Source organism: Pseudorasbora parva, chromosome 3, assembly GCF_024679245.1.
Source record: "Pseudorasbora parva isolate DD20220531a chromosome 3, ASM2467924v1, whole genome shotgun sequence".
NCBI lineage: Eukaryota > Metazoa > Chordata > Actinopteri > Cypriniformes > Gobionidae > Pseudorasbora > Pseudorasbora parva.
The window spans coordinates 42,670,820-42,694,382 of record NC_090174.1 but is presented as its reverse complement, the minus strand read 5'-3'; the positions used below and the strand labels follow the sequence as shown (position 1 = coordinate 42,694,382).

The following is a 23,563-nucleotide window of genomic DNA, read 5'->3' as shown; positions in this document are numbered from 1 at the left end:
TGCCAGATTGTGGTTAAAAAATCCCCAAGATGTTTATTTTATGTAAATGTTAGTGCTAAAATGTACGAATTAAGTTTATATATGTGTCTAGAAATCTTTATAATCTCTGGTAAAAATATATATATATATTAAACATAGCAATACATATAGAGGAGCTGTTAAATAAAAAAGACTGTGCATTGCAAATCTCGTTTCAGTCAGACAGGCAGTTAGTGGGTGTGTGTGGTTGCCATGACACTGCAGCAGCGCATGGATGTGTTCATGTCAACCAATCTGTTGTACAGGCCAGTGTCTAGACTAGAGGAAACTAGAGTGGAAATACGTTGAGGTAAGTCCAAAAGCTTATTTTATATATATTTTTAAAAACAATGCATGTGTAAAGATATTTTGATAGTTCTGAAACGAAGCAAAATGTGTTTCAATTAGTATTAATTAATTAAATGAGAGCTATGGATAAATGTGCATATTGTATTCTAGTATGTGTGTAATTTTTCTTCCCGGACAACAAAAGTATTTGTTGTGGATTTTTCTGTTAAAAAACAACTGTAAATCAACCTAGCTATTTCTTAGCTTAAGTAAATAAATAAAAACACATATGAGATATGCAACTTTGAATGATCCTAGTGTGAAATATTAAAAAGTTGGTTCTTTTTTGAGTTTATGAGGTTCTTTGTATGTAAGAGGCCCAGGCCGGTGTTTGTTAGAGGCCCTTTCTGCTGTGTTTCCTAGGCAACCACATAACCACCAACTCCCTCCTTTAAACTGTCTGCCTCCATTCCAGCTCAGATGCTTTGGATTCCAAAGAGATGGCCTACTAACTATGTTAGTTTTACATCTTACTCACAAGTGATTTTTCTTTATTCTTTTTTTAGAACAACCATGGAAAATGATGGATCTGGAGAAAACACTGATGAACTGCTCTCTGCAGGTCAGAACAACTGGCATTTCCTTTCATGCTTGTACACTACATCTGCAGACTGCAGTACAAAATGCCTTATACCTCTTTTCTTCTCAGATGTGGATGAGGGGGTGGATGTTTATGGACTTATACCTGTGGCATTGTCTCAAGACCACTGTGATGTACTACTGGACACCATAGATGCACAGCTGAGTCATCTGCAGGTAAAGCACTTATAGTTTGCTGAAATATTAATAACCATTTGTCATAGTCATTTTGTGTATTTTTGTGTTCCACCAATAGATCCACAGCCAAAGCCAAATCCATGGAGGACACTACAAGAGATATGAATTTCCCTTCTCAGGTAAGCATAAAAATGCTATGCATACCGATATATATATATATATATATATATATATATATATATATATATATATATATATATATATATATATATAGTCTTTTGTATTTATTATTTTTATGTGCATGTATTTCCATAATGCTCTTTAAATTCCAGGCTATCTTGATCGGAGTCAGTCTGTTAGTAAAGACACGGGCTTGGGAAGCACTGTTCCAACCAATGATAAAACACCATCCAACCCTGACTGGACTCTGTCAGGTACTCCATACAAAATTTTATCCCATGTGGATTTGAATATATAATCCAATCATGCCCAAATCATTGTCCAAAGTAAAACAGCTATGAACATTACACCTGCTAAATAGGCTAATACTGTATAATTGAAACTTTTTGTTGTGAAAACAAATAGTGACACACTTTTTTTATACCTGCTTAAAATAATACAAACAAATATCAATATATATGAAAAAAGTGAGCAGTAAAAAATCCATCATTATCATTTCCAAAATCAGGAGGCAATGATGGCCAAATAGAACATCAGACAATGGAGATGAAGGTTGGAGCCTCTGTTCCAGATGTGGGGCTTCCTGAAGGAGATTGCAGCTTGAGCTCAGTGTCCAGGATAGAGCAGTGTCGTTGGAGATTGGAGAGGCTTCTTGGGAGAAGTGCTGAGGTTGCTGGGATAGGAAACGAGGAGGATGAATTTACTATGGACAGCGTCTGCACTGAAGACTTCTCAACACGCTTCAGAGATGAAATGCTGGTCCTGCCAGCCTCAGGTACACACACTAAGCAAGAAGATGTAGAATGTTAGAAGATATAGAAAAGATGTAATCAAGCACTGAAACTTATAACTTCAACTATAAATAATTTGGAGGTTAGAGGTGCCATCCAACGCTTTAGAAGCTGTTTTGAAGTGGTTTCACATTCAGGTGGTGTTAGTGAGGTCAGCCGGGGGTGCTCACCCTGTGGTCTGTGTGGGTCCTAACACCCCCGTATAGTGATGGGGGACACTATAATGTAACAACCACCATCCTTCGGATGAGGCGTTAAACTGATGTCCTGACTCTGACAAGGATGTCCTTTGGAAAAAGATTAGGGGTGCAACCCCAGCATCATGGCCTAATTTGCCTATTGGCCTCTGTCCATCATGGCCTCCTGCATAACCGCAGACCATTCAGGGTGCCCATACTGACCCCTGTCCACTGCCAAAAGCTGCAATGGAAGAAGGTGGCCTGGTCTGATGAATCACGTTTTCTTTAGAAATCTTTTGCAAAATGTCTTTACTGTCACGTTTGATCAATTGAATGTTTCGTTGCTAAATATAAGTATTAATTTCTTCTCCAGCTCCAGATGCTTGCATTAACAGCTGTGACACTGCAGAACGATCGAAAAAACAAAGACAGCATCCATCCAGAACACCAATAAGACATCTGGCAGGTACAGCTGTGTTATGCGGTTTCTTGTTCGATTTTTGCATATCTTCCTTGAGATCTGCAATTAAATAAGAAGCTGTTTACTTTTAACAGAAAACTTTTAATGTCCCATTTTTGTCCTTTGATAGGAATGCCCATGCAGGGTTTTGATTCAGTCACCATAGATACTGATCTGGACACAGTGTGCTCAGAACAGGTTCAACAGCGCCTGAAGTCTTCACTCCGCAACAGGACAGGTACAGGTACCATATTAACTTACGCGTGTCAACTTACGTGTTCTTTTTGTGTGCTGAATGCATGCGCCGTTTTATTGGTGCTTTAATGCTTTTTTACTTTGTATGTATGTTACAGTCACACACTTCGCAAAATATGCTGACAGAGTAAACTCTGACCAGGAATATAATCCAAAATATGGTATGCTATCTTACTTTTAATTCCTTGTAAGCTATACCTGGTGTGTTTTCAGTTCACTCTTATCCATATTTTACGCAATGAAACAGGTTTTTGATGTGCAGTGATCCAATCTATCAATCAATCAATCTATTAAATCTTTTAAAAATGTAAATTTTAAGTTATTTAGACAAATATTTAGATATTTGAATTTGAAATTGGTCCATAACATATTAACATATGAACTGGATTTGTGTGTTCATATGCATGCCACTATAGCCTTACATCTGAGCAAAGAAAATGGATTCTGTACAGGACAAACCATCCAAAACAATATTCAGTCTTTCAGGTACTTCTCAAAGTTTTAACAATTGCAATTCAATTAGATGAGAAGAGCTTTTTGGATAATGTCTTTTGCGGTGGTGGTGTTTAATTAACTCTACTTCATGATATGACACTCATGTGGGCAAAACCCTACATTACTGCCATCTTTGTTTCAATGGGAGTTTTTATATAGAGATATGTGCCTCTTCCAATCACTAAAGTTTGATTTAAATGACCTCATTATTTCAGACATCTCTGGGAGAAATGATTGGGTTAATTGTCTACTACTGATAGCACTATACTATTTATATATGTCATATAAATGGCTGTTCCTTACTATTACTCCATGTGTTGTAGCTCTGATGATGAGAGAACGGTCGAGGAGACGAGCAGCGAAGGTGCTGTGTCTAAGCTTTACTACAGAAGCAGGAGACATTCATCTGGCAAGAAGGCGAAGAGGAGGAGTTCGTACCAGAGAAGAAGGAATGACTCCCACATTGTGAGGCCTTAGTGCATTCTCTAAACAATTACTATAATAATCAGTTGAGTTAATTAAATGCACTATTATCATGTGTAATTATGTTTCACATTTTTGCAAATAGTTATGAAGGAGACCATTTTTGATACTCTTTTCAGGTTTATAGTGTTATTGTTTTCAGACCACAGAAAGGGCTCGGGACAAGAGCAGAATAGATGGAGATCAACTTAAAGAGCTCAGGATGTCACTTACTGAGCTTCAGCAACAAAAAACAGTATGCATACTACATGATTAATCTATAATCCTCTTACTTATCCATATGATTCATTTTCCGTATGATTAATTATCCACAGGAGTACTATGATAATAATTATCCAAATGTTACTTAGCTTGTTTATTAACGGAAAATGGTGTTATTTCCTCAGGCTACACTTCATACTCTGGAGAATCTGAGAGAGGAAATTGATCTTGCTAAGAGAGAGCAGATTTCTCTACAGCTCAGTGTGAGAGACAGCAGAGTACAAGCCCAGAAGATCACGTATGGTCTACTCACACCTTAATCCCATTTGCTTTAATTTAATCTTTTGTTCTTAAATTCCATAGAACATGCAGTCAAACCAAAAGGTATTCAGACACCAGATAAACTGACATATTATGCGCAAAACAGTGCACTACATTGTAAAATTGATAATTATTCTGATTATTCAGACACTTTGACCTGATCATGTTTTGCTTAAGTGTTTTTTCTTTAATTGCTAATTTGACCTTTTATACCACAGACTAAACAAAGTGAAGCCTTTCTTGGTAAATGGTTGACCTAAATTGCTGTTATCTATGATCTATTATGATCTAATTGTGTACTTAAATTTAACAGCTGATTGGTTGATTGTTTACCTTTCTATCAAAGTTATCTGACATTATCAAGGTGAATTTGTTCTGACATATTAACAATGAATTTTTATCATATTTTATTACCATTTTCTAAATTATATCAAATAGACTGTGATAATGTGATACATGTTGAAGGTGTCTGAATAAATTTAGTTTGACTGTATAGTATGTAACAACAATTTTTAAGCACTGTATGTATGTCTTAAAGATATGAGTTACACAGACTGCTGGCCCAGAGGGACAAATGTTTGGAGGAGGTCAGGGTTCTGCAGGAGCAAAAGGTCACTAGTTAAGAAACTAAAAAAGTCTCATCAGCTCTTATTTATAAAATACCTATAAAATGTCATTTTAAATAAATTAAATAAATACATTATTTACATCAAATTAATGCGTGTGCGTGCGTGCATGTGTGTGTGTACATGGCGTAGCCAGATAACATATGCACTATTTTCATTTTGTCTGTCCCTGTCAGTGTGTAATCCACAGTGTGTCTGTTCTGGAAAGGGAGGAGATGGACCGACAACTGAATAATGCTAAATCTGACCTGTTCTCAGAACAGAGGCGTTTTAGACACACACAAGACTCTATGCAGGAGGTACTGTAGATCACATATATATATATATATATATATATATATATATATATATATATATATATATATATATATATATATATATATATATATATATATATATATATATATATATACTATTGCTATATTTATCCTCATGGGACCCAGGTATAGACTTTTGTCCTCTGGAGTGGACATACTATTTTAGTGAATTTCTCTGATAACATACATCTCACAGTTTTAATGGATGTCCTGTAAAGAGCAGTTTCACCATGACAGCAACAACTCCATGGATTTAATAAATGGACATTAATTTAGTGATAACATTTAGCTTTCTTATGGAAATATTAATCAACATCTCAGGAAAATTATATGGGGTTTCAAATCAAAATATGACTTTCTGTTACAAAACAAGACATGGATTTCATACATGTCTATTGTGGAGGACAACAGGACTTAAATCATGTTTATCAGGCATTTTTGGAAACGCAACAAGTGAATAGCGAGATAAATTCTATAACAATACTCTTATGAAATGTTAGATATTGTTATTAAAAAGTTGCCGATTATTACACTTCTGTTTTCATCACGTTACCCCAAGAACACATTAATATGCATATTAGAGACAGTGTAAGTACATGGTTTTGAATGGGACTACCCATATATGGCCATTTTACCCACATATTACATAAAGAAAAATGGTATATCAATTCATTCCATTATATCTTTCATAACATAGTTTAGAATCATCTTTCATTTTACTAATTGATTGGTGAATAAAAAAATAGTTTTTGCCTAAACATGTAATTTCATATAATATAATTTTTTTAAACAACTGGTCTGGTCTACTACAGTGGACAGTGGACATATCATAACATATGAATAAAATATAATTGTTCCTTTTTTCCATTTGTTCATTGTGCTCTAAACAATGTAATCACATGACAAAATATTTTTTTTCTGGGTCTCATGAGGATTAAACTAATATTTTGACTATATTTAATCTATATACATTTGTTTCTTATGCATTTGGGATGGGCTGATATTTGTACATCTCTGTCTTAACACTCTCATGCTCAAGTGCAAATAAGAGCACAATGAGTTGACATAATCTGTAGGAAACTTAATGATCAAATAAAAAGTGCATTAATGTGTTGCTTAATTTTATATTGCCAGCTAAATATTTGAAATATATATTTTGAATAGATTCACACAGCCCTCAGTATACATTAATGTCCTTCTTGTTGTCTCGCTCAGAGGCTTGATGAGGTGAATCAGGAACTGGAACAGAGAGAGGAGGACTGCAGGGCTCTGCGACAGAAATGCAGTGAGCTGGAGGAGAAGCTAATTGATACGATCAGAGAAAAAGCAACAATAAAAGAGGTTCTAACTCTTGTTTCTTCTTCTTAATCTACAATAACCATGTTTTCAGTATCTGATACAGAGACAGAGCAAACAATATCAATTTCAGTAACTGTATAATAAAAGTTTAATATCAGTATTTTTTGAACAGCTTTTTTAAATTGCTTAATTAAAATGAGCTAAGGCAACACAATTTCTATACATTTTGTCCTAACTTAATTTGATTGTGTTCAATCCACTTAAATATGTCAAATTGAAGTTTACTTAATCCATTTGTGTTGAGATTACATTAAAGATTTGTTGCATTAATTGAAACTGGATGGGGCGTGTTAGTTCCCAGCATGCTTTGCATATGGCTAAATCAAGGGACAGTAAATGTTGTTATTTTATATGTAAAAGTCTTATTTTTAAGTAAGATGAGGGGGGGGGGGGCTTGATAGTGTTTAATAGTGTTTAATATTCAATTATGTTGGAATTATTAGAACAATTAAAATTAAAATGGGTTACCACTGCGGAGAAGAGTGGAGAATTTTCTTAGGCTGTGGAGTATAATGTCATAACGGAACGGCATTGCTGAATGAGTTTTTAATTCAGTTGTGTGCCATTAAAATATACGAAATTGAAGTGGTTGAATGAATGAATGAATGAATGAAATGAAATGCCTCATTCATGACAGGGAGCCATATAAAATTAACTTTTCTGTTGCTCAACCAGTAGAGCGTGGTGCTAGCAACGCCAAGGTCATGGGTTTGATTCCCAGGGAAAGCAAGAACTGACAAAAAAAATGTGTACATTAAAAAATACAATGTAAGTCGCTTTGGATAAAAGCGTCTGCCAAATGCGTAAATGTATTTTGAGACTGCTTAATTGGGTTACTTAAAATGCGTTCATTCCATGATGTTCTATGATGATTCCAAAATTATGTCAATTAAATCATGTAAATCCAACACACTTTTTTTCAGTGTGTGCAGTCTACACAAGAAGATCTAGAGCACCGAGGGAAGCACTTTGGAGCGCTGGAGCAGATTATTGCTCAGAAGGAGCTGCTTTTGCAGGAGGCCGAAGGAGCGAAGGAAGCCCTTCTTCTGGAGCTCTGTTCACTGAGAGAGGAGCATAGCTTAAAGATGACAGAAATACAGAATGGGACAAAAAAGGATATGGTAGGGAAGATAGTTATATATTGTCAAGCACTGACATTAAAAAGCTTGTGTTCGGTAAGACGCATTGTATTGATCAAAAGTGACAGTGAAGACTTTCACAATGTTACAATATAGGTTTTTATTTCATATAAATTCAGTTCGTTTCTTGAACTTTCTATTTATCAAAAAATTATGGAGAAAATTAAATCACAATTTCAGCAAAAACATTAAAACAGCACAAATGTTTTCAACATTGATAATAATAATAATGAACAATTCAGCTTTGGTGCGCATAAAAGAAAAGCTTACCGACTTTTGAATATTAGTGTATATAAGCCTTTCACATTATGTTTGAATTTAACGATCTAACATCATATGACAACATCCAACATATTTGCTATTTATATATTTACTCTGAAATGAAATAAACTGAAAGAATATGTTAATGAAACACGTAGTAAATATGCTGGTACATCAGCTAGACTATAGCATCAATCCCTAGTCACCATAAACCAGTCTGAACGATATGTGCTTGTCTTTTCAGTAAGGTAAAGTATTATTTTTTTTATTAAATATGATTATCAATTCCTTCTCAGGAGCAAGAAATTGAGCAACTGACACTACAGTTAACCAAAAGCCACAAAGAAGAGCTTCAAAAGGTAAGATTATTTATTCACTGTGAAACTTATCACATATTATCCAGACATAATGTGAAATCCTGAATCTGTTTGGTTGAAATGTGTGACTCCAGAAACATCAGCAGGCGTCAGCCGCTCTCAGTGAACAAGCTCAGACCCACAAACAGAGCTTGGACTCCTTACACAACTGTATCCAGGTCAGCCGTCATAGCCTGTGCCCTTTGTATCGCACAACACTGCAATTCAATCATACATACACATTCACCTCTCTTTCTTTCAGATGAAAGATGAGGAGGTAAAGAGGCTAAAAGAGGCTCTAGAGCAGCATGAAGAGAAGATGAGGAAGCAAACAGAGGAACTCAGAAGACAAACTCAGGAAAAGGTTCCCTCCCTGTTATCATGTTTTACAATGACTCTGAAGAGCTGATGACAGTTATGTCAGGAGGACCACTATCATCAAAGATGAATGACAATTAGCATACAGTTTGGATCGGCGGTATGGTTTTGTTCTGGGCAATAACTCCCTGTGGGAGAGCAGGGAGAACATCAATAACCTCCCAGAACAGAACCAACATAATGTATTGAGAATATCATTAATGTCAGTATTTAATTTTCAAAATAATTCAGCAATTTAGTTTGATTAAGGGGGAATCAGAATATCAAATCCTGACTGGCCGAGAGGAGGAGCTGGGGATGGAGAAGGGTAATTAGCTCCGGAGAAATGCGTTAGCTGCTGACAGTACTAAAGGAGCTTATGTATATGTATGCTGTGATAGACATCATATTCCTATAAGTAGATGTGATCAGCTGACAGTCAGCTGATGAGAGCTTGACTAACATGACCTGCCAGAACCGACGCTATGATTGATATTTATCAAGGAAATTAAGTTTGGCATTAACTTTGATGTTGTTCTTTGCTGTTTAAATTATTTTCCTCACAAAAGAACCAGTGCATCTCTTGTCATCTGAACTAACAGATTCAAAAGGCTGTGAAGCGAGAGGAAAGGAAGTGGGAGGAACAGCAAGAGAAGGCTCTAATAGAGCAGCGTGGGACTCTGGAGCAGCAAATAGAGGAGGCAGTGAAGAGAGGGAGAGCAGAAGTGCAGAAAGAGAGAAGGAACGCACTGGCCTTACAAAGTAAAGTTATTGAGCTTCAGAAAGTGAGTGGAATCAGAAGTCATCTTTTAATTCTTTACATTTAAACGCTGAAGAAAAACAGATGGAAAATTAGAATAGATTCATATGGATAAATATAATATAATAATATAATATTGATCAATATATAATAATAAATAGATTATATATATATATATATTTTTTTTAATTTGCATATCTACACATCATGGTAGTATTTGATGGTTTGCATAAATGAATAAAAAAGAAAAAAATGTATTACAGTTTGTGTTTTTATGTTTATTTTTTTTATTTTTTACTGAAGGTGACCATTGAGAATAATGGGAAATACAAAAACGATCTATAGAAAAACATCCAAACACATTACAATAATGAGAATTTGTGGAAAGATAGTATTACTTTCAAGACACTTTGCCATGGAAGTAATTTCACAATGCAAAAATCAATGTTTGATGTGTTTAATACTGTGTATTAAGGGTGTGTTTTAAACAGCCTTGATATTTTTTTATGTTTAAAGTTTTTTTGTTAAATGCAACTTTATCAAAGCTGTCAGCTTTTTACTTTCTGCTGGTTTCTTGTTACAGGAGGCAGAGAAGGAGGCAGTACGTCTGAAGAAAACCTTGCAGCACTCTGAAACGGAGCTTCAGGAGCTGAGGACAGCCGTCATCGAGAAAGACCAAAAATACCAGAGAAGAACAGCCAGACATGAGCAACAGAGCAGGCGCTGGGCGCAGGACATACACACTGAGTGTGTTTCCCTGCAGGAGATGCTTAAAAACAATGGCCTGACTGTTGAAAACAAGCACTCGTCAGAGAGGTGTGCTCACTTGTGATATATACAGTACCCTAGGGTGCTCATACGCACACAATTATATGCCGTGTTACGTGTTAAAAAGGTGACTTCTGCCCCACACATTATGCATTGGTCCGGATGTAGGAATTGCACTTTCAAATATAGCCTATGTATGCCATATCCTGATTCCACTTTCTTACCAGTATACACAGAATAGGCATTCCAGTTGATTCCATTCCATAATTTTATACTAGTGACACTGTATTAATAAATTAAATGTATTTTAATTTGTTCCGGTTCAGTCCTACAGTGAGTGAAACTCTCCAGACCCTGCAGTTTCTCACAAAGGCCTTACAACAGCTTATTAACAATCTAATTATTGAGCTCAACTCACAGAGATGTGCTGCACTGCAACTCAGCCAAGAAAAGGTACAAGAAAAGTTACAAACAAAATACACATCAATTCACAGCAACTCATCGGCTATGAGCAGATGCTGCTTATGTGTTTCAGGAGAAAGAACTAAGTCTGCAAAAAGAGCAGCTGATGGAGGAAAAAGAACAAGCACTGACTGCTCTAAAAGAGAAACTCATACAGGTATACTGACACATGCACATACAATATGTACACTTTATTTATAATAGCAAAAGCATCTGAATGTAAAATTACCGCAGTGAGCAAATAAGTAAATTGCTATAAATGTATTAAAATCTTGGTTTATGTCTCATTTTGTTCACTGATGTGTGTAAACTTAAGGAGCACATTGAGGAAATGAGCAGCCTATCTCGAGCCCAGCTGCGCATGAACAATGATGATACAGACAGACTGTGCGTCCATCTGCGCAGGCAGCTGCGGGCTAAAGCTGATGAGCTCAGACAGGAGCAGAACAACATGGCACAGTGGAAAGACAAAACCACTACAAGACTCGCTCACAAATTTGAGCTGGAGCTTAATGCAGAGCTGGATAGGTGGGTCGTACGTCTGTTCCTTAGGGGCCACTTACTTAAAGGAAGTGTATGTAAGATTGTGGCCAAAACTGGTACTGCAGGTGTATCCCCTCTCCCCCTCCTCCCTGACTCGAGGTTGCCAGATAGGCTCCAGGATCCAGCAGAAATGTTTGTAGCTGCGGCTGTGGTAACTAGAGCAGATCTGGCAACCCAGACAATACTATATATACTATATAACCCAGCAACACTACTGATTTCTTGATTGGTAGATAGGTGGAGGGCGGAGCTTCAGGCCAAAACACAACATGTCAACATTAAAGGGGGGGTGAAACACTCAGTTTCAGTCAATCTCATGTCAATCTTGAGTACCTATAGAGTAGTATTGCATCCTTCATATCTCCGAAAAGTCTTTAGTTTTATCATATTTATAAAAGAAATATGGGCTGTACCGAGTCTTTCCGGAAAAAACCGAGCGCCTGGAGGCGTATCGTGTGGGCGGAGCTAAAGAATGACAAGCGCGCAAAGCGGTGACGTCCTCAAGCGTGGAGAAACCCATCTATCTCAGCTAATACAGATAATGATCCACAATCAAATCTGAGGCTGAAATAAATTGAACAGGAGAAACGGCAACATCAGGATGTCCGTCTCTGTGGTATGTACTGTATTTAGGGGCCTTTGTGTGCAGTTTATGAGGACATGATTCGGTTTATGGACTATTGTATGTGACTAGACCTTAGAGGTAGCAAAACGGTTTTGCACGTCAGAGTCAGAATAGTGTAACGTTATACAGAACAACAATGGAGTAACCGTTAGCGCATTTGAATGACGAAGCACGCGATCGTATCGTTTACTGATGTTTACTCATGCGACGGTAGCCAATAGCAGAGACATTTGAAGTTGATTTACTCACCGGCATCTTCCAAAGCAGGACCGCTCTGTCAAAAACACACTTCTTTGGTATGATTTGGTGAAGTCCTGTGACAGCAGTGTAACAACAACGACTAATGAGTTTAATGTCTCGGGGAATAATTAACTCAAAAGGGATTTAATATTCAATATTCATGAATTTATGAATATAATTTGCCAGTTGTTCATTACGTATTAAAATTTTCCGATAGGGAAAATTGTTTAATTAAATACAAGTAACCCTTTATGGAATTGCTTGAAATTATCCTACTAAGTTTGTCCTGCAAATTAGTTATAGACTTTTCAAATCAATTCTCAAAAAAGGGATTACTGCTTTACGAGCGCATAAGAAACATTAACTTTACTGATCAGGACAAGTTCAATATTTCAAATGGTCATACAGTTTACTTTACTAACATAGTAGCATAAGCAGTTAGGTAACGTTTAGATCGCAAGTTTCATTGACTTTGTGTATGTGGCAGAATAACAGATTCAACTCATTAAATGTCTTTTGAAGGTTTAATAAACACAGACTAAAAATAACACTACAATTCACACAGAAAGTACATACTAAATATGCATCAAGAGAGTAGAAGTATAGATATTAACGAAAGAATACATAAAAGAGAATAATGAATAGACTGAAGTTAGAGAGAGATAAAAGAGAGAGAGAGACAAAGAGAGGGAGAGAGAGAGAGACAAAGAGAGTGGGGGAGGGTAAGAAACAACTTTCCTTCAGTTCGCCACATACGACCTTCACGGAGTTAATTTATCCCAACGGGAGAATAACATACCCTCTTTACAGCAGTAAGAATAAGAATACTTGCATTCTTTTTGGTTTCGTTTTGGCTTCTCGCTTGTGTGCGTATGTGTCTCTGCGTGTTCAAATGTCCTGCATGTCCGGCGGTCCTTTCCGAGGTTGGGAGGGAAGCGGCTGTTTGCTTTAGCGATGCTTCGTGTTCTTGAAGATCGGATTGTAGAAGAGAAGATTTTTGGAAGAGATGAGGCCTGCTTGGAGGGCCTGCATTGGTGGCATGGCTTAAGTGCCAGCCCCGATGACGTGTTGGTTCAGCCAGAGAGAGAAGAGAGAGTGGGGAGTGTAAGAGAGGAGGAGGGCATCCGAGGTCCTCCTTTTATGGTCTGGCCGTAGTCCCACCCTCCAGGGTTAGACTTAACCAATGAGAGTGTTGGGATTTCCCGGCGGGAAATTCCTCAGCAGACTTTATTGCTCTTTGTTTGAAGGTTCGACTCAGTGGGTCTCTGAGTCTTCATACTATAATTAATGCAACAAACACACACTGCATTTTCTGAATAAGTGATATACCTGGAAGTGTAAGTCGTGAAGTGAGCATTAATTTGATAGGAGACATGACATATATGAGGTTATCTGAACTAGTACTTTGTTAAGACACAGACAAAAAGAAATGCAAAATACCATACAGAAGAAACATTTTACAAAACAATTATGTGTTTACATATAATGTCCTGGGGTGCATGTTCATTTATAGATGGTTTGTCTATAATTTGAGGCAAAAGCTCTGTGTCTCTGTGTCAAAAGCTCTGTGGCCACATTCTTTCCGGCCATAAAAAGATCTTATCAGATGGTTTCCAGGGTGACTGAAGAATCTCCCTCTGTTGTGTTGGGGGGGAAGGTATGCTAGTGAGCACAACTTTCAAAACATATTTGTTAAATGTAACTGGCGATTGTGTGTTTGATTCGCCTGAGTCGCTACAGCAGTGACCGTGGAAATCCACTTTGCGACGCGACTGAAGCGATGCCTTGAAGCTTCCCGTCATTTCTGCGTTCAAATCGGTTCAAATGCAGCGCTGCCTTCCCGGAATGCTGTGCTGAAGCGTTGAAGTCGCTCGACGTCACCCATAGGAATAAAGTGGAGCGCGGCGCGACATAAGTGTTCACGGACGACTGGAGGTGTTTCTCAATGTCAAGGATGCTTCCTTGGAAGGACTGATCCTTCCAAGTCACTTCCTTCAGAGGCTAGGCGAGGGTCCTCATTAGGATTCGAAGAACACGCAAATGGAACAGGCTAGCAAGTGCACGTCATTGCGTCATTACGTCAGTGAAAAGGTCCGTTGGCCATCAATAACATTATGTGTAACGTCATTTGTATATATTTTTATATCAATACAGTAGTAATTTGTACTGGCATTTAAACGTTAAACTTTACGTATATTTACTACGGTTATAACAAATGTTTGGTAACGTAAATAAAAGCATTGTGGCAATCAGCGAGGTGAGGGACCATGAGAGCGGGCCGGTGGAGTGATAATGAGCGGCAGCTGATCGCCGCCACACCGGTCTCAGCTCACGGCAAAGTGATTGTTTTATTATGTGTGTGCGGGCAGTCGCCCGTGAGGGTTTTCCCTGTGTTACTTTCGTTTTGTTTATTATTTATAATAAAGTTGTTGAACGTTCGCCGGTTCCCGCCTCCTTCCTTCCCATCAACAAACTCCGATACAAGCATATTTGCCCCGTTCACGCTCCGACTCCGGGAACGTCAGAAGATAGCGAAGCTGCGCGCATAGGATTGTGGGTGATTTGAGAACGCGAAGTGCGCGAAGGCTACTCATATGCATCCTTTTCTGTATATGACATATTTTTCGAACGAAGGACTCAGTCCTTGGTTGAAATTCGAGGATCCTCGACATTGGAACAGTCCTTCGTCGGATGTCGATGACGTGGCATCCTTAGAATTCTGGCTTCCGAGGATCCTTCCTTGACATTGAGAAACGCCTTGGATCTGCACCTGAGAGACTGTTTACAGCGTGCATTTCCTCTCTCTCCCTTTAGTCACGCGCGCGCGCACCCTTCCGGGAGAAGAGCCCGTACAGCCCATACAAGGACCTTCCGCTCTATTTAACGTCAAGTAGACCCATACTCGAAAAAAACTCGCCGAAACTTGTGAGAAACCGGAAGGAGTATTTTTAACACAGAAATACTCCATCAAACGTCCAACATTAGTTTTTGAAACTTTGTCTATGTTTAGGATGGGAATCCAAGTCTTTAAAGGTGTAAAAAGCTCAGTATGCATGAAACAGCATTTCACCCCCCCTTTAACATCAGTTGAGGGCTGCAACAACAACTTTTAAATGACAATATCCTGGCCGGACTACTGTTGTCACTGATGTAAGTGTTTGAAATTAACATGATTTCTTAATGTCTAGTGACATATCAAGGCCATTTTATGATTAATTGAAATACATTTCTTACATACAATTCCTTTAACACTGAAAACTGAATGCTTTTTTTTTTTTTTTTGGTCATTCATTTACACAACAACAGTGTTTTGGGGGCCTGGAAATGCACACTTTTGAAAACGATACTGTTCTCGCCTCTGTGTAAACTACAAAAACAAGAATTTGTGAAATAGGTGACATCATGCATGTGCGTATTACGTGTTCAGTCTGTAGGCGCGCAGTGTTACTTTTCAAAGTGACATCACCAACTACTGGCCTGCCATGCATAATACAGCGTTTCAGGGATCTGTGTGGATCGTTTTGACAATGGTGTTGTCTATATGTGAAAAATGCGAAGGAAAAACGTTTCCATTTTTAGTATATCATTGTCATGCAAACATGCCCTTAGCTAACTAACTTTCATATTAAGTAAGTTGAATGATTAAAGTCCTCATGAAATCAATCTTATTTACTTTGTTTGCACAAATTAAAGGTCTTAGGGTGAACAATTAATCCGTGCAAGTTAATACACAGAAAAAATGTTGCGGTAATCTTTAATCAAAATCTGAAAAGTTACTTCCAGTCTGGAAACGGCGTTCCTTCTCAGATGATGGCAGTTTAACGGCTTAGGTTTGAAAATGTGTAACCACTCCCCTCCAGCCGTTAGTCTGCTATGAGCGAGAGATGGAGAGGAGGAGCGCTGAAGTCAAACCCTGCCCTCTATTCAATATTCCATTTTACTTGGAAATATATGACACAGCACTGAAGTAAAATCAGTAGCAACTTCCGGTTCACTGGGACTTTAATAGGTCAGGATTCAAATAGAAAACTACCACAAGACACACATTTTATACATATGTAGAACAACATTACATGTTTTTTTTTTAAAGTCATGTCTCATTGAGCCTATAGTCAGAACCGCTCAATAGATAAATGAACAAATGTATGACCACTGTAGATCATTGGCTACCATGACTCGTACAGAAATAACATTCATAACCCATTGGATTATTCTCCATAACTATTACTGTATAAAACAGGAATGTTCCAAAGCCCAGAGCAGAGCAGCAGAAGAGACTGGAGAGACTGGAGAATGAGATGAGACATCTAAATGGGGTAAATGCCAGTACTTTTTTAGCATTATTTTTATAGTATTAATATTTTTTATTATCTTTTTCTATTACTTTAGCTTAAATTTATTTTTATTTAAGTTTTAGTCATTTTCATTGACGTTTTTCTTCCAACATCTGTATTTATTTTATTTCAGTGTTTTTTTTTCCGGTGAACAAAAACTATTTTAATTCATTTTTATTAACAGTTTAAAAACTTAAAAAGCAATGTTGCTATCATGCTGCTGGTATGAATATTAGCACGATTACTAAGCACCCATGTCTTGTATTGATTAAATATAAACCGAAAGCATTCTTCGAGTCACATTTGCATGTTCACCAGTGTTGCCACGGTTACTTTGAAAAAGTAATCAGATAACTGATTACTCCTTGAAAAAGTAACTTAGTTACTTTACAGATGACTTGATTTTAAAAGCAACTGAGTAAGATTACAAGTTACTTTATTAGTTACATTCAGCAGTTGCCGACAACACCCCTGCCACCTCAACATAGAAATGACAACTGTTTTTGCCAACACTCACTTTATTGGAAGTGCATTTTAACGTCAACAATGTATCTCCTGATATTTTAAGTTGAAGTTTAAAAATAATTTCCGAAAAAAATACTCTCCCTGAGACGCAAGAAAAAGCAAAAATATATATTTGTATTTTTTTAATAAGGAAAATGACAAATAGTAACGCACAGTGACTTTATCAGATAAATTACTTTAATCGGATAATTGGTTTGGAAATAGTAATGCGTTAGATTACTCGTTACTGGAAAAAAGTAGTCTGATTAGATTAACGTGTTACTAAGTACTGGCAGTTACTAAGTTACTAGCATCACTGATGCGATGTTCACTCCTTATGATTGTAGTAGAATACATGGAAAGTACATCTCTGATTCTCTGGCTCTCTGCAGCAATGCAGAGAATACAGCGAATCCCAGTTGGCCTCCACTGCTCTTCAGTGTGGCACGGATTTCCGTAACTCCAGAGTCACCCAAGACCTGACCTCATATAAACTGCTACAGCATCTCCAGAGCCGCATCCGCCAGATTCAAGCAGAGAGACAGACCCAATGCCCTAGGACAGTGAAGTGGGACAGGGATCCCAGGAACTTGGGGGGCTCTTATCTGGACACGGTATCAACTTATCTCAAATTATTATCAGAGTTTAAATTATTTTTCAATTTTACATACTATTATATTTTTAATGTATATATTTAGTTATATTTTCTCTAATCTTTTGTGCCTTTGTCTTTTTTAATTCGTTTTTTTTTTTTTTAGTTAACAATAACAACTGTATTTTGATGCTACTTTTTTGTTCTGTTTAAGATTAATTCATTATTTATATTATTATTATGTGCAATACATTTTCAAGAATGTAAAAGTATGTTTAAAAGCTTCTCATTATCTTGGCAGATTGCTCCATCCCAGGAAAGCTGTAAGACAGAGGAGCACCTACCAGCAAAGACCATTTCCAGTTAACATTTACTTTCAGCTCTGTTATCCTAGAATTTGTCCATTAAATAGTTGATTTTACAGGAAAACCATGTATAAGAACATTACTAAGGACCACATCTGTGGAGCTCTTAAAGGGCGGGGTGAAACACTCAGTTTCAGTCATTTCATGTCGATCTTGAGTACCTATAGAGTAGTATTGCATCCTTCATATCTCCGAAAAGTCTTTAGTTTTATTATATTTATAAAAGAAATATAGGCTGTACCGAGTCTTTCCGGAAAAAAAAACTGAGCGCCTGGAGGCGTATCGTGTGGGTGGAGCTAAAGAATGACGAATGCGCACAAAGCGGTGACGTCCTCAAGCGTGGAGGAACCCATGGCTATCGATCCAGAATCAGATTTGGAGGCTGAAATAAACTGAACAGGAGAAACAGCAACAGTAGGACAGCAGTCTCTGTGGTATGTACTGTATTTAGTGGCCTGTCAACATTTGTGTGTATTTACTCGCAGTTTATGAGGACATGATTCGGTTTATGGACTATTGTATGCGACTAAACCTTAGCAGTAGCAAACAAAATGGTTTTGCACGTCAGACTAGTGTAACGTTATACATAGAACAACAATGGAGTAACCGTTAGCGCATTTGAATGACGAAGCACGCGATCGTGTCGTTTAATGATGTTTACTCACGCGACGATAGCCAACAGCATAGACATTTGAAGCAGTTTTACTCACCAACCGTGAACCTTAATCGCTGGGACCGCTCCATCAAAAACACACTTCTTTGGTATGATTTGGTGAAGTCCTGTGACAGCAGTGACCGTGGAGATCCACTTTTGCGACGCGACTGAATCGATGTTGTGAAGCTTCCCGTCATTTCTGAATTCAAATCGGTTCAAATGCAGCGCTGCCTTCCCGGAATGATGTGCTGAAGCGTTGAAGTCGCTTAACGTCAACCATAGGAAAAAAGTGGAGCGCAGCGCGGACTATAACGACGACTGGATTTGCACCTGAGAGAGTGTTTATAAGCGTGCATTTCCTCTCTCGCTCTAGTCACGCGCGCGCACCCTACCGGGAGAAGAGCCCGTACGGCCCATACAAGGACCTTCCGCTCTATCGACGTCAAACGACCCATACTAGAAAAAAACTCTCCGAAACTTGTGAGAAACCGGAAGGAGTATTTTTGACACAGAAATACTCCATCAAACGTCCAACATTAGTTTTGAAACTTTGTCTATGTTTAGGATAGGAATCCAAGTCTTTAACAGTGTAAAAAGCTCAGTATGCCTGAAACAGCATTTCACCCCCCCTTTAAGCAATGTTTATGGTCTGGGATCTGGATGGACAGAACTTAGCACTTTATTGTAGATGAATGTTTCATTCGGGTGTTTGTTAAAGATCGAAGTATGAACTTTGATATTAAATGAACAGAATTCTTGGACATAGAATTCTGCTTGAGTTTAATATGAAACAATGAATACATCTAGTATGTAGCTTACATAATTTTCAACTGTTACAAATAACTGTTACACTTTTTGTATATTTTACACTTCACAGAATCTGAATTTGTGATTTTTTTTAAATAGAACTAATTATTGTAATTGATCAACATTCCTGAAATCATTGACAATTTATGATGTACGAATGTTTTTACTGCATAAATAAATAAAATTTCACAAGCAGAGAATTATAATGCCAAACTGATTTTTATTGAAAACCAAGCCTGCCTTTGTCTCATGTGGTCGATATTTACAAATTGTATGACATCTGCCAATATGTATAAATCACAAAAATGTCAAATTAAATGCTAAACAATAATTTAGGCCAACGTTTAAACCAAATGCAACATGGATTTACAGCTTATTTCACTGTTGTTCAAGAATTACAGCCAGACTAATAAGTGCAATTTGTTCTTTACCTTGATAAGCTGAGCCAGGAAATATGATTAAAATATGTATACCCATGCATCTCGTCCAAGAATTATTTTTCTATCTGTGTAGAAGGTTAAACCGGCTGCTGTCTCTGTATATCCAGTTCAAGAGCACATGCGAACTCACTCAAGCTAGAATTCCCTAAATAAAATGTATCAATCATTACTTTGCATAAGAACAGCATCTTGAAAAAAACCAATATGGACACCATGAAGAAAAAAATAAAAGGAGTCTGACCAGTTGAATGTCTGCTAAAAAGAAAATATTACATGTAACAAATCAAGTGCTCTGAATCTGTACACCGAATACTAATACGCTGCAATAATACTAGCTGCATGAAGAGGAAACTAAAATATTCTTGAATATTGAATGTGCACGACGCAGAGCTATCGACAGCAAACAGAGTGAATATTAATTTAAACTGTACTGCAGTGAATTTTTTTTAAATTCCTGACCACATTCACATAGGATACTTCTCATTTCATCTAGTGCAAATATGGTCCCACCTACAAAAAAAGTGCAGGTTGAAACAAAATACATGGCACAAGAAAAATCTCATGTGAGCATTGTGAAGTGCTTCCGTCCCTTATGGTAATTCCTCATTTGCACTGATAAAATTCAAAGCTTATTTCACACACAGGGTCAGATAAAGTACTCAAGGATTTCCCTTTTATAACTCCATGTCTTCCTCTCCAGAGTTGAGGAGTGCAGGGCTGCTGAACAGGGGGCTGAAAGTCTGCTCATTAGTTGTTGTAAACCGGGGATGGGATGGGGGGTTGCTGGTGGATGGCACAGGGGTGGGAGTCTGTCTGCTCACTGCCTGCTGCTTGCGCTGCTGTCTTTGTAAAGAGTCCTTCACCCTCTGGGTGAGAGGGTCCTCTGGGGGGCGCCACACCACCAGTTCCATACAAGAGTGGCCCCTGCAGAGGTGAATGAAGAAGAGTGTGCTAAGCGCTGGATTCCTGTACAATGAGCTCAGTGCCGTTGGTAGAAACTGATGTTCAACTGCTGGTTTGAGAACATTTCTGCTTGGGTTTGTTTTCAAAAAATTAGCCATACAATTTCATACAATTTAGTTTGACTTGTTTCAGTTATTCTTAATACATGTCCCTTGTCTTATTTAGATGGTTTAAAATATATTTATTTGATGTTTAGTACATCAAAAATGAACCCTTTATACATCGTATTTTTAAAAATTTACTCTACCATTCAAAATGGTTTGGGTTGTAAGAAGACTCAAAAATACAATAAAGCTAACATTTTAAAATATAAATCGTTTCTGTGATATCAAAACATAAATCATTATTATTATCATCAATGCTGAAAACAGTTGCGCTGCTTTATATTTTTATAGAAACTGTGATGGATTACTGGAAATCTGAAATAAACGTTATTTATGGTCACTTTTGATCAATTTAATGCATCCTTACTAAATAAAAGTATTAATTTCCTTACAAAAAATATCAATGACTGCAAACTTAAACTATATATATAAAAAAATACTTTTTTTCTCTCTAAATGTAAAGGATTATGCTTAGATGCTTGAAATTAAGCTAATGTATACATTTCTTTATCAACTAAAATTTAAAAGGATGAATCAATCAAAAACTTACTTTAGCTGGACAATAACTTTTTTCTAGATCTGATGTACAGCCAAAACTATTTCTCTTCCATTAATTTCCTATTATCACTGTAAAGCTGCTTTGGAGCAATCGTTGTAAACAATATAATGTAAAAAGTGCTGTATGAATGGCATGAAAACACCAAAATAATACCCACACTGATTGTGCTACCATATGGGGTAGAATGTCATCAATCCCACGCTGCAGCCCCTCCCTTAAGCTGTCGGACATCACCAGCACTGGTCTGCGCTGAGCCGGTTCTACATCCAACTCTTCTTCATCACTATCATCTTCCAAAGTTATCCTGTAACACATAATCAGGAAGACAGCCTGTAAAAACTGCAACCTTTAAATGGAGTATTTGAACCTTCATACATCTAATTTCTGATCAATGACTCAAGCTGAGATGCAGTTGAAATCAAGCTATAACCTTTTTATTTTAGTCTTACCTTTCTTCTATCTCCTGCAGTCTCCTCTGAGCGGCCTCTACCTCCATGCCTGAGCCTTCTGTGGGTACTCTGGGTAGTGGAGAGGGAGAGGGTGCGACTGTGAGGCACAGACTCATCTCGTCTGTCCTGGGTCCAGTCTGCAGTTGAACCAGGCTGGTCTCCGATGAAGTTGAAGAGGTGGTAGAGCCCGCAGGCCACCTGTGGCTCGCTTTAGGACTTGGATACTCACCTGCTCCCATCATTTTTCGCCGTTTCGGGCTGCAGCTTCTGTAGGGTGACAAGATCATGTAAAATCCACTACTACATATAGCAAGTATCCTTTGTAAAAAAAACAAAAAAACAAAAAACACTTACTCATCATCTGTCCTTCTCCTTTGTTTCCTCATGCATCTTTGTTCCCAGCTTCTAAGTGTAAACGGGAAGACAAATAAAAAGAGTGGCTGTCTTCATTTGATTGCATATAGAAGGACTGCAGCACAAGAAGACAATTAATACTTACGTATTTGGCATTGATGCACCAGTCAGATGATGTGAGCCTCTGGATGGCCCACTAATTGTTACAAAATCAGCGTTACTGAAGTGTGCATGGGAGGAAAACATGATGAACTCCAGCTTGCTGCTGCCTGACGTGGTGCTTTACATCGGCCTCCTGGTGAGAACAAGCTGAAGACATTAGAATTAAATGACAACTGCAGTTAAGCAGTGTGGATAGAAGATGAAGAATCTGGAAAACAGACAAATTAATAACTTCAGAACAGGTTCTGCAGATGTTCTATTATACATGGTATGAGTTATATATACACGTGTGTGTGTGTGTACACACGCATTAATATTTATATGGAAAGTACACTGCTGACCCAGTCCAAGTCAAATAGTTAATTGTTTTAATTAATAAAAAAACGCAGGAATTCACAGTTAGTGAGCTAACTGGACACTTATATTTATGTTTTCTTTCACACTGTAGGCCATAACAGTGAAATGCGAGTCCTTTGTGCTCTTTAATAGTAAATATTTATTTCAGTTTTATCTATAATTATCTAAAATAATTCCCCATGAAGAAAGCTGGTGGCATTCTTGGTAAGAATAACTTGAATTGCTCGCTGACTGTAGCTTGAAACATCCTCTAGACATACGCCCCACAACATACACAAAACACCTCGTCAGTTCTTTCATTAGGAGCATAAACACTTACCTTTCACACGCTCACAAAATAGAATATGTTTGGAATATGAAAAAAATGTCTTAAGACAGTTTGCATGAGAAGTTGCAAAAGCCTAGATTTACGACGCTTTTCTGGAACAGTATGGATGCGAAGGAGCATGGAAGTTGTAGTCCATTGGTTTTGTAGTTCTTTAACCGGAAGTGAACATAAATAACAGTAAACAAACTCACGTTTAGGAAGAGAGATTTTTTATTTATTTCTGGTACACATAAAAACACGGTAAAAAAGCGAGAACTATTCAAAATAACACGGAATACAAAAAACAAAACAGATCAAAAGAACTGCAGATCATTAAGTGCACAGGTCGA

The 23,563-nt window shown here is 37.5% G+C and overlaps 2 protein-coding genes across 6 annotated transcripts; one reads left to right on the top strand and one right to left on the bottom strand.

The window, feature by feature from the left end:
• Positions 1-23: 23 nt before the first annotated feature.
• On the top strand, positions 24-19,724 carry si:ch211-102c2.8 (golgin subfamily A member 6-like protein 25). 2 transcript variants are annotated; one of them, XM_067438952.1, is made up of 28 exons: positions 24-328; positions 873-928; positions 1,016-1,122; positions 1,202-1,262; positions 1,416-1,517; positions 1,772-2,038; positions 2,607-2,699; positions 2,824-2,931; positions 3,047-3,109; positions 3,365-3,434; positions 3,767-3,908; positions 4,069-4,161; positions 4,313-4,425; positions 4,987-5,059; positions 5,251-5,373; positions 6,607-6,732; positions 7,674-7,871; positions 8,447-8,509; positions 8,602-8,685; positions 8,769-8,870; positions 9,466-9,648; positions 10,219-10,439; positions 10,718-10,844; positions 10,927-11,010; positions 11,170-11,381; positions 16,502-16,577; positions 17,492-17,713; positions 17,993-19,724. In XM_067438952.1, the coding sequence occupies exons 2-28, from the start codon at positions 880-882 to the stop codon at positions 18,056-18,058; spliced, it is 3,228 nt and encodes a 1,075-aa protein (XP_067295053.1). In that variant the 5' UTR covers positions 24-328; positions 873-879; the 3' UTR covers positions 18,059-19,724. The 2 variants fall into 2 exon arrangements, with proteins under 2 accessions (XP_067295053.1, XP_067295052.1); XM_067438951.1 differs by having other exon boundaries at positions 27-328; positions 10,207-10,439.
• Positions 19,719-23,365, bottom strand: ccdc117 (coiled-coil domain containing 117). Of its 4 annotated transcripts, none has more exons than XM_067438954.1 (6): positions 23,226-23,365; positions 22,533-22,757; positions 22,388-22,438; positions 22,034-22,300; positions 21,742-21,888; positions 19,719-20,882 (listed from the first exon to the last, which is right to left on the bottom strand). In XM_067438954.1, exons 2-6 carry the CDS (start codon positions 22,631-22,633, stop codon positions 20,633-20,635), a joined length of 816 nt encoding a protein of 271 aa, XP_067295055.1. In that variant the 5' UTR covers positions 22,634-22,757; positions 23,226-23,365; the 3' UTR covers positions 19,719-20,632. The 4 variants fall into 4 exon arrangements, with proteins under 4 accessions (XP_067295055.1, XP_067295058.1, XP_067295057.1 ...); XM_067438957.1 differs by having other exon boundaries at positions 22,388-22,435; XM_067438956.1 differs by having other exon boundaries at positions 22,533-22,682; positions 23,226-23,362.
• Between the last annotated feature and the right edge of the window lie 198 nt (positions 23,366-23,563).

Bases quoted from the DNA above. Each gene is read 5' to 3' on its own strand.
- si:ch211-102c2.8 (XM_067438951.1), top strand. From the start codon at position 880: ATGGAAAATGATGGATCTGGAGAAAACACTGATGAACTGCTCTCTGCA. The intron at 1,518-1,771 runs GTACTCCATACA...TTCCAAAATCAG, and splicing joins CCCTGACTGGACTCTGTCAG to GAGGCAATGATGGCCAAATA. The intron at 11,382-16,501 runs GTGGGTCGTACG...TGTATAAAACAG, and splicing joins CTTAATGCAGAGCTGGATAG to GAATGTTCCAAAGCCCAGAG.
- ccdc117 (XM_067438954.1), bottom strand. From the start codon at position 22,633: ATGTTTTCCTCCCATGCACACTTCAGTAACGCTGATTTTGTAACAATT. The intron at 22,439-22,532 runs GTAAGTATTAAT...GTTTACACTTAG, and splicing joins GGTGCATCAATGCCAAATAC to AAGCTGGGAACAAAGATGCA. The intron at 20,883-21,741 runs GTGGGTATTATT...TCACCTCTGCAG, and splicing joins CATATGGTAGCACAATCAGT to GGGCCACTCTTGTATGGAAC.